Source organism: Balearica regulorum, chromosome 8 (genome assembly GCF_011004875.1).
Source record: "Balearica regulorum gibbericeps isolate bBalReg1 chromosome 8, bBalReg1.pri, whole genome shotgun sequence".
Lineage (NCBI taxonomy): Eukaryota > Metazoa > Chordata > Aves > Gruiformes > Gruidae > Balearica > Balearica regulorum.
This window is the reverse complement of record NC_046191.1, coordinates 23613291-23630325: the sequence shown is the minus strand read 5'-3', so window position 1 is coordinate 23630325 and position 17035 is coordinate 23613291. Positions and strand designations below refer to the sequence as shown.

Sequence of the window (17035 nt, the reverse complement as noted above, 5' to 3'; positions counted from 1 at the left end):
CAGCCAAGTTTATATTTATGTGTCATGGTATTCCTCTTGTGTGCATTTTTCAAAACAGGTTTAAGATATCAGGATAATAGTCTACTATAGGAGACCTAAACACCAATGTGCAGAGTAAATGGCGTAGAATCTCCCAGGAGAGGAACATTCAGAGTTTATGTGAACATTAGTTACAATGCAAAGGTAAAGGTAAAACATTTCTACAGTTTCTACAAAACACATGAAATGTGAGGGATTTTTATTATTATTATTATTATTATTTCTGTTAAAGCAACAATGCTGGGAATCAGAAGATCTTTCTTGAATCTGCATAGACTTATTGTTTTGAATGTGGATGAAATGCTTCAGAGTACTTCTGTTGAGCTAGCTCTAGAATGGGGATAAAAGCACTGCCCTGTAGGTCTCTCAAATCTCTTCCGAGTAAGAGTTGTTATTGCTGGTGAACAATGGAGAAGTTGATGCCAAGGGAAGTCAAATGCTAACAAAAGAAGGGAATGAATGCAGGTCCTGTGAATTCCATTTCTATTTGGTAATTGCACTGTTTATTAGATCAATGCAACAGCAGAGTTGATTAGTGTATCCAAGGGAGTTTGGAGACTCAGCTATAAAGAGGCTTATCAACTATTAAGTTTAAAAAAGGAATATGCAGTCTTGTCCACTTAAGTATCATACACAATTGTATAAGATGTTTAAATAGTCTGACAATTAGAAATACCTATATCATGTATGTACCTCCTTCCAATGTCACCAGTCAGAACTTTAGCAGCTTCACATTCATACATCGGGAACACGGTAAAGATTTGCAAATGTTTTTTGTCCCCTCTGCTTTACCTTGGCCTTTAAAAATACTGTTATTGTCTATTTTTAATTATTACAGTAAAATTTAAAAAAATGACACTCAACAGGCAGATTCTTGTATCATAATTCCTTTCTGAGATATACTGGATGATAATATGCTCTCATGTAAGTGGTGTTTAATTGGTGTAATGCTTTACTTTCCTACTCTTTTCATGAGAATATCAATAAGATGACTCAAACAGCTGGCATGTAGCACTCAGCAAAAATGAGAACTAATAAATTAATGTATCAAATAATTAAAGCTATTAGCTGTTTCACAATCTTTTTCATCAACAATATTTATTGCTACACGCAGCCTTGTTCTAGGTATCATTGTGCATTTATCTTCATGACAGAGCAGCCATTAGATGGGAAAACATAGATAACAGATGCTCACTTTCCAACACAATCCTCTTCAGGCACACTAGTTTTTCTGCAGTGTGCAACACAGGTGTAACCCACGTGATAGACTTAACCAGTGTTTTAGTGAAAACACTTTTTAAAACTGACTTATAACATCACATCGTTCAGCAAAAATGTCCAAATATGCTTACACCAAGACAGAAAATAATTGCCTTTGTTTATCTAATTATATTGCCTCTTAACAAACTTTCAAAGGCTCAGATTATTTATTTGTCTTTTGAAAAGTGATGTTTTGATTAAGTATGCAATTAGAATTCATAATTCACTATTACTCATTGACCAATACAGATGAAGACTGCATACGGGCAACCTACCTATTTTTCACAGTATTATTATGCACACTACTACTACTAAGTTATTGCAATAGTACTAGCATTGCACTAATCTCATGTCATCAACTCTGCAGTTGTGCTGCAATGTAGAAAACATCAGAATAAGAATAGACCTGGCTTAGGTTTCGAAAGAGAGCCCTCAACATGTGTGCGTTTGGGTTAATGTCTGAAAAGTTCTTTCTACATGCATATGGACTAAAGATAATGGCTCTGAACATGGATATTGATATTACTTACTATGCCAAAATGTTAAGGTAATTCAGGATATTAAAAAGTCCAGAGTTAAAAGACTCTCATGAATAAGAACTGTTTCCCTCTGTGCTTTATATGGTTCTTGCATTACTTTTGACATGCTGATTTACATATTTATATTTCTGTTTATCAATCTGCATGCACAAAGGTGTTAAAATTTAATTAGCGAAGACTGAAACAACTTGAGATCCTCACGGAAGAGATAACTGCAAAATATGATTTCACTTCAAAGTATTACTTTATTTAAAATTATTTTCTCCAATTTTAAATGGTCAAGTCATGCCAGAGTTGAAAACTAACAAAGATATCTCCATTAATCTAGACAAATTAAATTCCTCTAACATTAGTGTCTTATATATTTCTAAAGATGTAATGTATCAATACCCTTAAACTTCATGATGAAAAGAAATAATTGTGTTACTAAAAAATTTTTGACTCGCCCTTAAGACTGAAAAGCCCAGACCTTGGTCATTTTGTCATGCCCCTGAGAAGCTGTGCATATAATGATGTTAAACTGATATACTCACCTTTGGTTTAGAGAAGGGTCACACAAGAAATGCTCGCTTTATATGAAAATGTATTTCTAGAATGTTGTATATTATTTTAAAACATAATGTCTGAGTATATTTCTTTGTAGAACTCTCAGAGAAAATGGAAACAGATTTCTGCTAAATAGAATTTGGATGATGAGGCTGTAGTTCCTGACAAGTTTATCTCTTTGGGTCCAGTCCTGTCCTCTGCTCCAGCCGTTCCCCCCCAGCATACCCCTACCTTTCATAACCTGAACCCCCACAACTCCTGTCACATGCTTGTCCTTCTCTTTCAGCAGCCTTGGCAGCCATGGCAATGGAAATCTGACTTCTCCCATCACAACTCCTCCAGAACCGTGTGTACTCCTTTACATCGCCTTCTGTGGTGGACACTGGTGTTTGCTGCGTGCCCGTGTAGAGTGCTGGCTGATGGGTGCACGTGATACTGGAGGGTGAGAACAGGCTGTAATTCCAGGTAGGATGACTTTTTGTATACCTGGACCTTTGTGAAGGGTCAGACACTGAGGCTAAATACCAAGCCGCCTCCTGCTCCATGAAGCCATACGGCGAGCACGGCTAGCCAGCACGTAAGGCCAACCTCTGCACAGATGTACCATCTTGGGCAACAGAGACTCCAGCGTGGTTTCTGTTCAGGTTTGAAACACAGGACCAGTGAAGTGAGAGCAATGTGAAACGCAGAGGTGTCATGCTGCCCGTGTGAGACAGCATTTCTTAAGTGGTAACATGGCAGATCTGAGTGGGACGATGGTTTTCTGAGGACTGCAAGAAAGCTACAGCATGAGTAGCTGTTAAGCCAAGAAAGATGAGTGCTAAAGGCAAGTGGTTGGAACTGGAACAGAGGGTTTGGGCCAATGCCAGGATGGGTGGGAGGAGGTGAGAGAGGTGCTCAACACGTCTTAGCTGGCTCCGTGTTTTGTATTTGCAAAACAGTCAAGGTCTTCTAATGGTGCAGAGCAGCGTGGGCTGCAGCATCATCGCTAAGTTGTCATGTTGCCACTGAATAAAAGAGAAGATATAACTGGAGGACACTTCTCTAAGCATCTTTTCAGTTGTGTTTCAAATTGGTAATGGTTTTGCATGAACTAGCAAAGCTTTCAGGTCATTGCAGAAAAATTATAGCAGTATATGGCTTTGATAGGTGGTGTAAATCTCGACCCAAATTTTCAAACCGTTGCAGAAGTTATGCTGTGTACATGCAGCCTTTCATGTCTCTCCCCAGTTGTGTACCAAATGGCATGTGTGCATATGTAATCTGAGGCATTTCAAAACATCTGGCTCAATTTTTGAGACATTTGTGGTGTTATACACTATTGTAATGTCTGTAAAGATATGCAGAATAGGATGCTTTTACTGAGAACCGAAGCCTCCTTGCAGAGAGCTGCACTTTGCCGCATAATGTCAACATAATGGGGCTGATTTAAGGATGCTATGTTTGCCCTCACTATGAATTTCCTTACACTAATGGCCCCAGTTTAAATCTCATTGTGGGATTCTCCTGTTCTTGAAATCAGTAGGAAGTAAGCCAGGTTTTTGAACCTTGTGAGAGTAACCTGTTCTCCTTGGACGCTAGTCAGTGCTTATTGCCTCACTGTCAAAATGCAGCTTCAGCTCTTTAAAGAAAAAGCTACATGTGGTGAAACTCTCTTTACTCTCCTTGGAAATGAAATTCTAAACTCTTCAAAGTAAGAGTCCTATTTCAAGGATCTTCTGGCTTAAAAGGGAAGTTCATTTCCCATTTAAAGTATGTGTAACATTCAGAGTTCAGCAATGCAGCATCTCATTAACAGAACACCCTGCTGAACTGTCTCCTATGGACAGCTATTTCTATACCGAGGATACTGGAGGCATTTGTTCCTCCCGCACCTGTCAGCGTATGTGGGGGCTGGCTAGTGGATGTAGGTAACAAAGCTGGTAGCTCTTTTGATTGTAGCCCTTGTGTATTCCTGACCTATAGCTGCTTGGTGATATTTCTTAAGGCTAACCTGAATAACTATTCAAGGGAGAAATCCTCCTCCGAAGAGATTATGGCTGAGCTCCTTATAAGCCAGCAGTTTTGAAGTGCAAGAATAGATTCTTAGGCCCGTTAGAAAAGCCTTCAAATTTAAGCAGGAAATAGAGTCAGAACAGGGGCTAACACATAGGTATTGCAGAAAGATAAAGGTGTCTTTGGCTGTTCAGAGATGCTCAATATACAGCCCGGCCACTGGCTCCATAAGCTGGAGCAATATTTTGCTTTATCCACAGACAGATTTTGTTATGCTTTATTCTTTATACATCTGGAAAATACAGAGGGTTTCATAAATGTCTGAAAAGTGTGAAAGAGTTGGAAAGTTACTCCACTTGGTCTCTAGAAAGGGAATGAAGCAGGTAAATTGATCTGCAAACAGAAATACAAATCAAAATATTGTCTCTAGATTCAGCCAGTCGCATCAGTGCAATTGTTACTACATGGTTTTCCACTTCCATCTGAACAAAAAGACAGATAGTAACTGGAAAGAAAAAATACCATATAAAGAAGTACTTGTCCAAGCTGTAGTTATCAAAATACAAAATAGTTTTGGGCATAATGCTTTAATCATTGTGAACCCCAGCTGTATATTGAAATCAGTGATGTTAATGAACACAGTCTCCTTAATATAATTATTTTTTATTTCAGTTATAAGTCATCTTCTATAGACATTAATTACCAACAACTGAATTACAATCAAACTCTCTTTCCCCTTCTCTATAGAAATCTTTAAACTTCCAGCACTGTCACGTCTTGCTCTTCTCACGTCATGATTACAGGTAAAAGTTTTATTAACAATTTAATTATTCTCTTTAGAAGCCAAGATAATTATAATGGGCTTGACTTGGCTTCCATTAAAAGTATCTTTTAATGATTTTGCCATTGACTGTAGTCCAATGTGAGAGAAGAACATTTATAATCAACAAAATTGTATCTCAAAATTCTGCAGGCATGAAAGAAATTTAAAGAACAATACTGTTAATATTTTACAGAACATCACGGTACTTTTGTATGGGCTATCAGTCCCCTCTAAATATATATTGGCTGCATCCTGTAAAGCTGTATTCACTTTTGTAGTTTTTATGTATATGAATAGCTTGACTAAACTTTGTGCTATAAAGGGTGGTAGTCAAAGGTCTGACAAAAAGCTGGACTGACATTTCCAAGCTCAAGCCTTTATTCCTGATTTTATCATACACATGTTCCTTGTTAAAATATTTACTTGCATGTTTAACTTTAAGATGAAATTGAAGTTAGTGGAAGGGTTGGTACATGTCTCTGGGGTATGGATCTAGGGGAAGAGGAGATGATCATGTAGGCACTTCTTAGAAGGAAACGCCAGGAGAAGCTAAAGGGGCAGAATGCTTGCAGATGATTTGGTGAGCTGGTCAGATTAGAGATGCAGAGTAAAGTGACTATCAAGACGACGACCACAATTTGAAAGGATTTTTATAAAAATTGCATTGTTAGCAGCAGCAGAAAAAAACCCCCCAACTTTATAAAGAAATACATCTACAAACAGTAAAGAAAAATGTTGAAATTATTATGAAATGAAGGAAAAAAGAATAGAGACTCTCAGAATTTAGCTGTAAGAACATAACTAAAGTACTAAGGAAGGGCAGAAATGATTGAGCAACGTACAAAACTCATAAAAATTAGTAATTAATTTTTTTATACCAGAAGCAGAAACTTTCTAAGAAGTCTCTAGGGCAAACGAATGGTGAGTAGGATAGGGAAGGGAAAAAATCTACAAAGTGTTAACTATGGAAGAGCTTTAGGAGGTTACCAAGCTATGCCTATGTTGAGAGGGGCATGCTCTGGAGGTTTGTCTCAAAGTTTATACAAACTATTCTTAAAAAATGGAACATAGTCTGTTGCATCAGATCACAAGAAGCAAATAATATTGACCCAAGAATTTTGAAAAAATGCAGAAACAAATTTCTGACTGTTACCTCTGATTTTACTAATTTAATTGCCAAGATGGGCTTGATTAGCTATAAGAAGGGAGTAGGGCAGATGTGATTTTTATAAAGAGCTCCAAGGAGACGCAGAGGAACTAAAGACTCATAAGTAAAACTTCTGCAGCAAGCGAGTTGATGGAGATTGTAATGAAGAATAGAATTAGCAGGTAGATGGATGAGCATGATTAGTATGGAAGAGTGAACATTCTGTAAAGGGAAATAATAGTGTAAAATCCTAGTAGATGATTTTTTTAAGGAATCAATAAGATATGGATGCAAATGATAAAGTTGATAATGTATCTGAATCTCCAAAAAGTAGTTCACAAGATCCCTCAGCAATGTTTTTCAAAGAAACCAATGAGAGAGGTTTTAGGTGTGTTATTTTTGTGGTGGTTGGGTGGTTTTGGTTTGTTTTAATGGAATAATCATGGATTGACTAACAGGAAACAGGGTAGGAATAAATGTCAGCGACTACTACTGAGTCCTGCAGGAACTGCGTCAGGACTTACACATGCAGAATTGTGCTAGAAAAGCAAGTGAAGAGTCATGTAATAAAGTTTGTTTATATTACGAAAGTATTGTGGCTGTATAGACCTTTAGAAGAATTTCTAAGGTCTTCAAATAGTAGTAGTATGTAATTAAAAAGCCTTGAGTTCATTAGCTGTTAAATACTACAATACTCAGCTCTGTAGAAATACAAGCCTGAAGTTAGGAGTGCTGATTACATCAGGATTACATCCTTTCAGGATGTTCAAATTCAGGGCAGAAACACACCTTACCATCAGGTGTGCCCCTGTACCTAGAATAACTCTGAAATCCATTGAAGGTAGAAGCTAGCCTTTTAAAGTTTAAATTTACAGGTAAACTGAATCTTCGTATACCCGCTTCCACGGCATGCATTTATTAATGCATAATGTAAAAGGCATTTTTTTAGTTTTAGTGATACTGGGGGAGTTTAGCTTCTCTTAGGGGGGCAGTCAGTACCTTACAAGTTATAACCTATCAGTTCCTTCTAAACTAAACTTTGGTTTTCATATTGCCATCACTGAACAGAAAGATCTCTTGGGAGAGTTGTATCTGCATGGGTAAAGGAAGCTGAAACAATAACTACAGAAGTCTGAATAACCAGCATGTGCTGGTGTCAGCAAAGCCATGAGTTGCATCAATGTCAGATAGGAAGTGTCGACTATGTTTAATGCCTCGGGTCAGTAGTTTTTATCTGCAGTTAAGTAGGATGGAGATTACTTTACTTACTCCTAAATGATCCTTTTAAGGCCCCTTCATAAAAACGTCCCACCTGGGCGTGTCTGTGGTGCTACTGATCTCTCCATTTCTGTCCTCGTAAAAAGGCAGTGAGCAGGCAAATTACACAGAAGTTATGGCCACTGAGCAGGCTTAAAAGGAAATCGTGACAGATTTTTTCAGAGGAAAAGCAGTCCTGCTCATCACTGTTCAAATGAACATTTAATAATTCATAACAACTAACTGAGTTATAAGTTTCCCCTTCAATACGTTTCCAAATGTGAATAGATTAAATGGTAATTGCTATCAAGCTTTATGTTCTATTTCATGTACCTAATAAAAGTTTATCTAGTGCAGCCTACTTTGTATCTTTTTGATCTATTCTTAACCGACTGCAATATACTATATTAAAATATTTATCATTGTGCTATCAAATATTAACCATTTTTAAATCATCTGACTAAAGAAAACAAAGGTTACTTGTTTAACTTTTCATGAATTTCCTAACATTTAGTTGTTCAGAACTCTCTATGATACAGCACCAAAAATACTGAAGGACCCTAGAAATTGTGCTCACTCTTTTATATTGGGCTGTTTTGAAATGCACTCTGCTCACGTCCGTCACCACTGTTCATTTTGGCTGGCTGTGCATGCAGAATCCCAGCTTTGCCGTCTCTAAAAAGTTATGGCTCTACTTCAGTAGATTATGTACAAGAGAATCTTGGAGCGTTGTTTGCTTTTCTGTAGGTTAGTGAGTTTTTTAACTATCTTTGGGAGAGTAGCGAACATTTGTTTTTAGGAAAAAGTTTTTAGGAAGTTTCCCTAATTATCCACCTGCTCATCCATCTGAAATTGTGGCTTTGTCTGGTAAAAGTACCAGCAACTTGCTAGAGTATAACATGAACGATCTAATGATGGGAAGAGGAGAATACCGATGCCACAGACGTGCTACGGTTGCATGGCAGCCTAGCCCAGCCTGGCTGCTGGCTGTCAGGGCTGCGTCGCTCCCCAGCCGAGTGGGTTGTGCTCTCCCAGGGTGCTCCTGCTGCTCAACCCATTGCTGATCCTTATCACAGAACGAACACAGCAGAAAACTATTCTTCTTTTTACGTTAGTGTCCTGCCGAGTAAGATCTGAAATGGTCCAATGAAAGGTCAAACAAGTGCCTGAGAGATTGCTAGGGGTGTGGGACCAAATAGCTGGGAATTGGGAGAAGAGGGATTGCAGCACTTGCAATTAGAGCAGTGTACACAGCCATGGGATAGCAGCTTTGAAGCTCACACCTGGGCAAGATCAAGAGAACAAGCTCTTTGCTCCAATCCAATCCTTCACCTTGCTGGAGAAAAATTGTTCTATTAAAGGTCAGGTGTATAAATGTTGCTACTGAACCATTTATTTTCACTTTAGAGAAAGCAAGTCGGATCACCAGGTTATCAGAGTAAATCTGAAGTGAAGAGCTGCAGTCTGTTAAGAGCCTGGTGCCTCTTAATAAGATGTTAACTACGCTAACTAGCCCCCCTTTCTATGCCTCATTCTCTGGTTGATTTATGACCTGTTATTTTCTTTGGCTTCCCCACACACAGGTGTTACCCAATTCACAATCCCCACCCTGTTCGTAGAAGCCTTCCTTCCAGCACAGAGGTGCTGAGATAATGTCCTTGTGCTCTCACCAATGCTCCTCTAGTCTATTCCTTCTGCAGGTTCTTCCATTTCCACAATATTCCACACACTTTGTAGGCAGTGGTACTAAAAGCAACTTGAGATTTGATCCCCAGCTGAGGCATGCTACAGTAACCATGTATACTAACTATATAGAGAGAGCATCCTATGTTTTCATCTTCTCCTCTGTGCTCTTCATAGAGGAAAGATGCTTCACTTAATAATTTTAGTTAAATATGGTGTATTCTGACATGTTTATTCTGGCTAAAATATCAAGAGATATCAACCTTACTTCTTCTCTTTCAAATCCAGTATCCCATTAAAAATAATACCATTCCATGATATTCATACTTTGGTGAACAATTTTCTACGTACCACTGTATCTGTATGGTTATTCTGTGGGTCATGTATTTTGGAATGAATACGTTAACACACACATTCACATTGTCTTTTCTCAGGTGTAAATGACCCAGGATATCAGTATGGCATTACACGTAGAAGTCGTCAGCATGCTTCCCCTGAGGTAAGTGGAACCAGTGTTTTTCATCATCTGAGAGTCAGGCCCGATAATGCTGTAATTTTGTTTGTAATCTTGCCTTGCTCGGCTTATATCTGTAAGCCGTACTTTGCCTTGAGTTGCAGCTGTGGAATTCTGGATTGATTTAAGGAGAACTATTCTGGATTTAAATTTGGAACCATTTGAAGCAGAGTCTTCTTACATCCAAACCCCTGTACACACACAATTTCTTTAGTCTGTATAAGAATCAGGTAAGATAGGTATTGTGAAATCAGTATTTCATCTATAAAGACCAGGGGCAGATGGTTCCTTGGGGAAAGCAATGTTCAGCCCCATCAGAACTTTATCCTTTTCAATAAATTCTTTCTAGGCTTCACTTCCCTCCAGCTCCAAGTGTGGCAGTGCATTACTAGCACCAGTCCTGGCACCAGAACACACCAGAACTGAAAGGACATACGGCACCTGTGCGGAGGTGAAATCCCACTGTATCCTGACCAGCTAAAAGCATTAACACTCCTACTGGTAAAAAGATACAAAAAGATATAGGTGGATTGTCTATGGCTCCCCACACAGGCAGTTGCAAAGGTGAACTGGAAGGCAGGGCATCCCAGTTCCGGATGCCTGTTTCTTTTTACAGAGTGTAGTTCCCCAGGCACAAGTTCTATGTGTAGGTATTGCCGGACTGACAGCGTACATCTCTGTACAAACACCTATGCAAGATCACTAACCTTCAGTGGGGGAGACAATCACATTTCTGTATTTAATCTGTCTAGAAAGAAGTGCAAGATGTATTTTTTCAAGACAGATTCTTTTTCTTTTTTTTAAGGAATAGATGGTAATGTATCTTTTCTTGCTGAATTGTAAATACAAACTTCGAAAAGTAAATGTTAATGTAAGTTCCAGGGTTACAATTTCAGGTTTGATTTTCTTTGGCAATTCAATCTGCATGATGATTTTGATCAAAAGCCTCAGCTTCTAACATTTGTAACACATGATAAAATGCACACAAAAAAGCTTATATTTAAATAATCATATAATAACTTGAATGCACACTGTGACAGAATATGAATTATCTAACAGGCTGCAGAGTAATACAAGTTCAGTCTGGAAGACAGATACAAGCACGGAGCACAGTTCGAGCACTGAAGATAAGAGTGTAATCCTTTGCCTGCTTTAATACAAACTATTTAAAATGAACAAAAAAGGGTAAAATAAACTATTCAGAGCTTGATATAAGGCATCTGGCTGAAAACTCATTGGGTAATTGTTTAAGATTTACACCACTGAACCAAGATGATTTAAAACAGTGATTCACAATAAATGATGCACTGAATTTAACTCGGGTACAACCTACTATTGCTAACTCTTATACTTGATCTAGGCCTTTGTGGGGCTGCAGGTTCCACGCCTTTATTTGCTCATTGATTGTATGAAGGGAAATAGTGAATAATATTAATCATTGGACCTTCCTTCACCTTTTCCCCTGTGGGGTGATCATGTCTAAGGAAAATTCAAGTTGTGTTGGCAAACCGAGATTGGCGAAAGAGTCAGTTGTTTCTTTGCCTGATTGGATAAATATGCCGCTGGTTTTGGAATCAGTTCTTGTGTGTGTGAAATTAAAAGGTGCTATTTTTAAATGTTCCTGTATATATGCAACAGAATTTAGTCACCTGAAATGTCATGGCCAAGAAATATAAAAGATGCAAGACTATGAGCAGTACACTTAGAAAATCAAGTGAATGCTCCTGCTTAATATTTTGCCTTCATCCATTTTTTTTAAAACTCAGGCAGTTCTGTGTGTAAATGTTTCTGCCTTTTGTTACAGGTTTCTCTTATCACAAAGCACTCTGTTCGTTTTAATACTGGCCCAAAACAGCTGTAGTTGCTGGTTAAATTTCTTGCCAGGCTTAGAGGTTTTTTTGTCCATTTTTATGTTCATTTTTAAAGGTAATCATTTAATTTCTATAAAATAGAAAAATGAAATATAGCTATGTATTTTCTCATGTTTCTGGAATTCTAAAAGGGTTTCAGGACCAGACTGCTCTGTTCTTAATTCATTCCTTGATCTATGTATGCATGCTGGTGAGAAAACCGTTGTCAGTATCTGGGGGGGAGGCGGAGAGCTGAACCCCAGCAGCTTCCCTGCGCGCACAACGCCTGTGGCATGAATGGTTCTGGGCGAGGGGCTTAGAAGTAGCGCAAGGCACGGTCACATCTATTGTGCCTCTTTCTCTGAGGGCAGCAAACCTTCCTGTACCAAGCAGACCCTGCTGACCGCTATGTGTATGCAGCATAAACCCTGAATTCAAGAAGATAACAGCTGCTATCATGGTGCTTTTTATCTGGGAGGCAAAGTCTGAAATTGCACCTGACCTCTGCATGCACAGAGACGCAAGCGATGAGCGCTCTGCCTAGATCCTCAGAGGCTTTAGATGAAATCAGTAAGAGTGAGGTACCCAAATGAATACTTCTGAGGATAATAGCTTCTGTGTCTTTTGCCCGTGTGTGGTATAAGGTAGACTATGAACAGTAATTTATCAAATGACATACTGTGAGCCATAGAAAACACCGCAAGACTTTAGCGTTGCTTTTTCCCAAATAGGATTACTAATATATAAAACTAAGCCGCTCCATTTACTAATACAATCATACAAGTAATTAAACTAGCTATGGTATAGATTTAACTTACTTATTTATAGGTCAAGCTTCTGGTTGCCCTAGCTCAATGATTTTTAGCAACAGAGCTCCGCAAAAATAGATTTTCTTAATAATGCCAGTAGGCTATGTATAACAAAAAGGAAACAAACACATATTGGTCTGTCGCGTGTGCACGTGTATCCACCTTTGCATATATACATTTCTGTACAGCACAATCTCAGGGCACCAGATCAAAACCACACACTACATGTCCAGACAAAACATCTTTTTGAGCTTTGCTCAAATTGCCACACCACAAAATTAAATGAATTGGAATTCTGTTCCTCCATGAAAAGACCTGAAATGAGATTTAAATCATTGTGTGCTTGGTAAAATATGGCAATTTGATATCTGTTCCATAAAACTGACAACCGCATCTAGTTGTTTTTCTTCTGAATTTGATTAGATAATTTGGTCAAACTTGGAGAATATCTAACAGTTACATAATCAGACTGAGATTTGTTCAGAAAATTACAACACAGTGAGGGAAACTTAATTAGTTTTGTCAGCAAATATAAAGGCACTAGCTTGCGTTTCCAGAAACTGTCTAAAGCTTTTACAAATACTCTGATTCAGCTAAAATCACACTAATTATATGTTGGGCTCAAAAAAATCCTCATTAAAAGAACATTATTGGGGTTATAATGTCCAAACCTGAAAAGATAGGAAATACTGGATTTAATAAGCAATTGGTTTGATAAGCCAGTATATATTATTATTATATTAATTATATGACTGTAAAATTTGGTCCACAGACCTCCAGACCTGTTCAGTATCTCAGCTACTTAACAGCCTTTTTAGACTCGCTGTGCGGACGTGGCGTTTCCTGTATTATATTCAAATTCTACTGCAGAGAATCATATCGGTTTGCTTTTTCATGGTTTTTTCCCCCGCTGTGGTTCCTGCCACTACAATATCTCAAATGCTTCACAAATTCAAATGCTTATTTTGCCAGCACCTAGGGTAAGGTACAGGGGTGGTGACAACCTCCTCCTACGTAAGGGGTGCAAGGCAGAGGGACATCCTATGATTTCTGAGTGCTTCTTTTTTGAGATACCTAGCATCTGATTTCTCAAAATGTTAATAATAGAGAACTCTGAGATTTGAAACCCTACTTCACCTGCTTTCTGCTGGAACTGTAAGTGCTCAATAATTCTGAGAATCAAAACTCAAGTGCAAGCATCCAGAAAATGAGAATACAGTTAACAACCACATGTGAAAAGTATGTTCTAAATAACTGGCCAAATATAAACGGGAGCTTTCTGGCAGAAGCTGAGAAAGTCCAGTTTTCTCAGGTAACGTTTAACTGCGTTGCCCATGCAAACTTCCTTTCTCTTCATGTACTAGCTTTAATGCTAATTGGTTAATTAGCACAATCTTTCCTGAAATTCTTTATTGGTTTTTGTTCCAGATATATTTGCTGAACTGCCACAAGTCCAGATTTTCTACTTCAGAGGTACTCATCACTTGGAGAGACAGCGGTAATCTCTAGCTTTATTTTATTTCATTTTTTTTAAAGTTATGATATAAGATGGCTGGACTTGATGATCTTAGAGGTCTTTTCCAGCCTTAAGATTCTAGGATTCTGTAAGATTTTCATTTGTGTGGCTACATGGCCAATTTTATAATATTTGGTTAATCAGCGTTAGTAATTACGTTCTCTTGTTTCTCGCTCTTAAAAATCAAATGCAAGCTCTTGTAGAAATCTCTTTAATGTGTGTGTGTAAGAATGCAGAGAGGCAGGGAGAAAAGGTGAAAGAAAAATATGAGAGGACTCCCCAGAGTTTCTGGAAGTAGATGATCAAAACAGTTATGAAGAAAAACTCTTAAGAATTTGTTACAAAAGAAATTTGCAATAACAGTCTAATCCTGTATATATTGATGTGGTATTTCCACTCACTTGTTTACAAGACCTGTTAACCAGAAGAGAAGCTAAATATACAACTAAGCATTGAAACAACATCTGCTCTAGCAATATTTACACAAAATTTCAGCTCTTATTTTTAAGGATGTTAAGCATACCTCCATTTTTTTTACCTTTACCTTTTGTCTAGTTTTCACTAATTATAACAGGTAATGAGCCAGTGCTTTGCAGTTTTATTGTCCAGGGACAGTTTTAAGGTATGAAAGCATAGTTAAGTTACTCAAGAAGTTGAAGTTTAGTACACAAAAAAGTGAACATGCAGAGAAATCACCTTTTGTCTTTTAGTAAGAATTTTAAATTTGGAGTTAATACGCTGATGTTTTAGTATACAAAACTTATTTCACAGTTGGCAAAACACGCATATTTACATATTTCAGTGGGAGCTCCTCCAGGCGTTAGCGAGAGAGAGGGGACACTGAAAGCATATTGAAATAAATGGCTGGCACAGTCAATTTACTGTCCGCATCTGGGAGCCTCCAAAAAGGTTCAGGCAGCATGGCATTCTTACAGCTCGTAGAGCGTTTTGCTCATTTTCTGCTCTTAAGTAGCTGCACGTGATAGCATACAGATGTAGAGGCAGCAAAGTTGCAGGAGAGGGGCGACTCTCAGAGTTACTTACGTTGGCAGCCCAAGCTGTGCCAGATATATCCCGGCAGACATTTATCACATTTAGGCCCTGATGTTCCCTCCTTACACTCACAAAATCCTCTGTCATTACAGCGATCATGGACTGAACCAAAAGGGTTACAATAACAGTCTGCAGAAACAAGACAACACATACACACTGGATTCAGGTCTACATATGGTGATAATTCATTCAATACCAATAAAGGGTGCATATCCAGTGCTAAAGGTAAAGGAAGACTGTCTATTAAGGATATCTAGAGTAGTGAATATAACTACTGTAGGTCCATTTACTTGTTTGCATATGTCATTTCAGGAAGAGACATTTTATGATGTGAAGAGAAAAAGTAAACAGAAAAGATAAAGGCAGAAGATACCATGTTCTTTGAGGATAAGTGATTGTAACAGATTCTCTTTCGGTAAGAATGGTTTTGACAATTTAATGAACATTAGAAAAAGCTTTGTATAGCATGGATATATCAACGTGCCATCAGGGTGAAATGTTTCACATTATTAAAATAGACTTATCTATATTACTCAATATTGTCAGAAGTGCTGAATGTCTTTACAGGGCTACATAAATGCACTTATTTCCAAGATAGTCTTCCTTTATAGTTTTGAGCAGTATAATAATTTATGTGGATATTTGCCATTAAATTGATGAGATTGTATTTATCAGTGACGTTAATAAACCTTGTACATGTTCCACAATGAAAAGCTTGAGGTGAGCAGTAATGTAACGCAAAACTTATCAGGACTGGCTTTATGCTACCATTTTCATTTGTCTCACCTCCCAGTGGGCAGATGGAAAATGCAATGAGGCTTGTTCCCCACTGCATATTTTCCATGTGTGTTCACCTAATTAAAGAATGACTAGGATAATCCATTTCCTCCCACAACACTTACTGTGTTGTTCATTCACAGCCCTTTTCTTTAACGTGATTACAATATCTGTGTTCAGCTTTCAGCTAGCTGAACAAAGAAGCGAGACAGTAGGTAGCAGAGCTCATTTTCGGCACTCCTGTTCTTCACTTTATTATTTTTAAGTGAAGGGCTGCATCTTCTTTGTATGTAGACCCATGTAGACCCAGAGTAACTCCACTGTCAGCTGAGACCACAGACACATTTTGGCAGCATCTGATCTCTGCTGCTGTTGAAGGCAAAAGATAGACAAATGGATTCCTCGATCTGGCCAACCTGCTGGGGGTCTGGCTCTATATGTCTATGAATCAGTGCTACTTTGATGACTACCTTTGGCAATTGTTCCCTAGCGTTAGGTTAAACCTCAGCGACATTGTGAATGACAAAATGGAGTTGAACTGGGAAGTAAAATAAAAAAATTTATAAAAAAAATCCAAAGGAAAATCTTTGGATAACAGGAAAAAAATTACCAGGAAGACATTTGTCATCTGTTGTCTCAGTGTTTATTAACTATAAATTACAGATGGCACTTTGAACACTTGGCATGCTGAAGAATAGTTACCTTTGGCAAACAGAGTTCCACAATAATAATAGAGTCAATTAGCTAGCAACATTCATTAATGAAGTTGAAAACTGACACGCCAAAAATACTGTGCAAGGCTGAGCAGAATTATAGCACAGTGAGTGCCATTTGAAAAGCTGGCAATTCTGATGTTAATCAGATGTATGAAATGTTTATGTAAACACGCATAAAACTGAGATACATATTGAATGCAAGAAGCAAAATTTGCTTGAATAGTGTTTATAGAAAACCTTGAAAGACAAAAAGCTTGGAATTTTATTAGAAACAGAGGGCCTGATTCTTGTACATTACAAATAGCTTAGTTGGACATAATGGAGTTGGTGAGTTAAACAAGTGTTTGTGAAAGAAATCTATGGCCTATGATATTGAATATTTATAGATACACAATGTTATATTTTCCAGAGAACAAGAACCTGACCCTGAATCTGTGAAAGCTTTCCTATTGAACTCTATCATATAAATGCAAGTACCAGGCCCATATTGTGCTGTTTAAGGGAAAGTAGA

General features: G+C 37.9%; 1 protein-coding gene across 6 annotated transcripts in view; it reads right to left on the bottom strand.

Moving 5' to 3' along the window:
- NTNG1 (netrin G1) overlaps positions 1–17035 on the bottom strand; it is a 159804-nt gene that overhangs the window by 11617 nt on the left and 131152 nt on the right. For 3 of the 6 annotated variants that reach the window (XM_075760087.1, XM_075760081.1, XM_075760084.1), the window contains one exon: positions 15023–15160. The exons of the other annotated variants lie outside the window; for them this stretch is intronic. In XM_075760087.1, coding sequence (XP_075616202.1) covers positions 15023–15160 — 138 coding nt within the window. The remainder of the gene's footprint in view (positions 1–15022; positions 15161–17035) is intronic. 6 annotated transcript variants of the gene reach the window in all.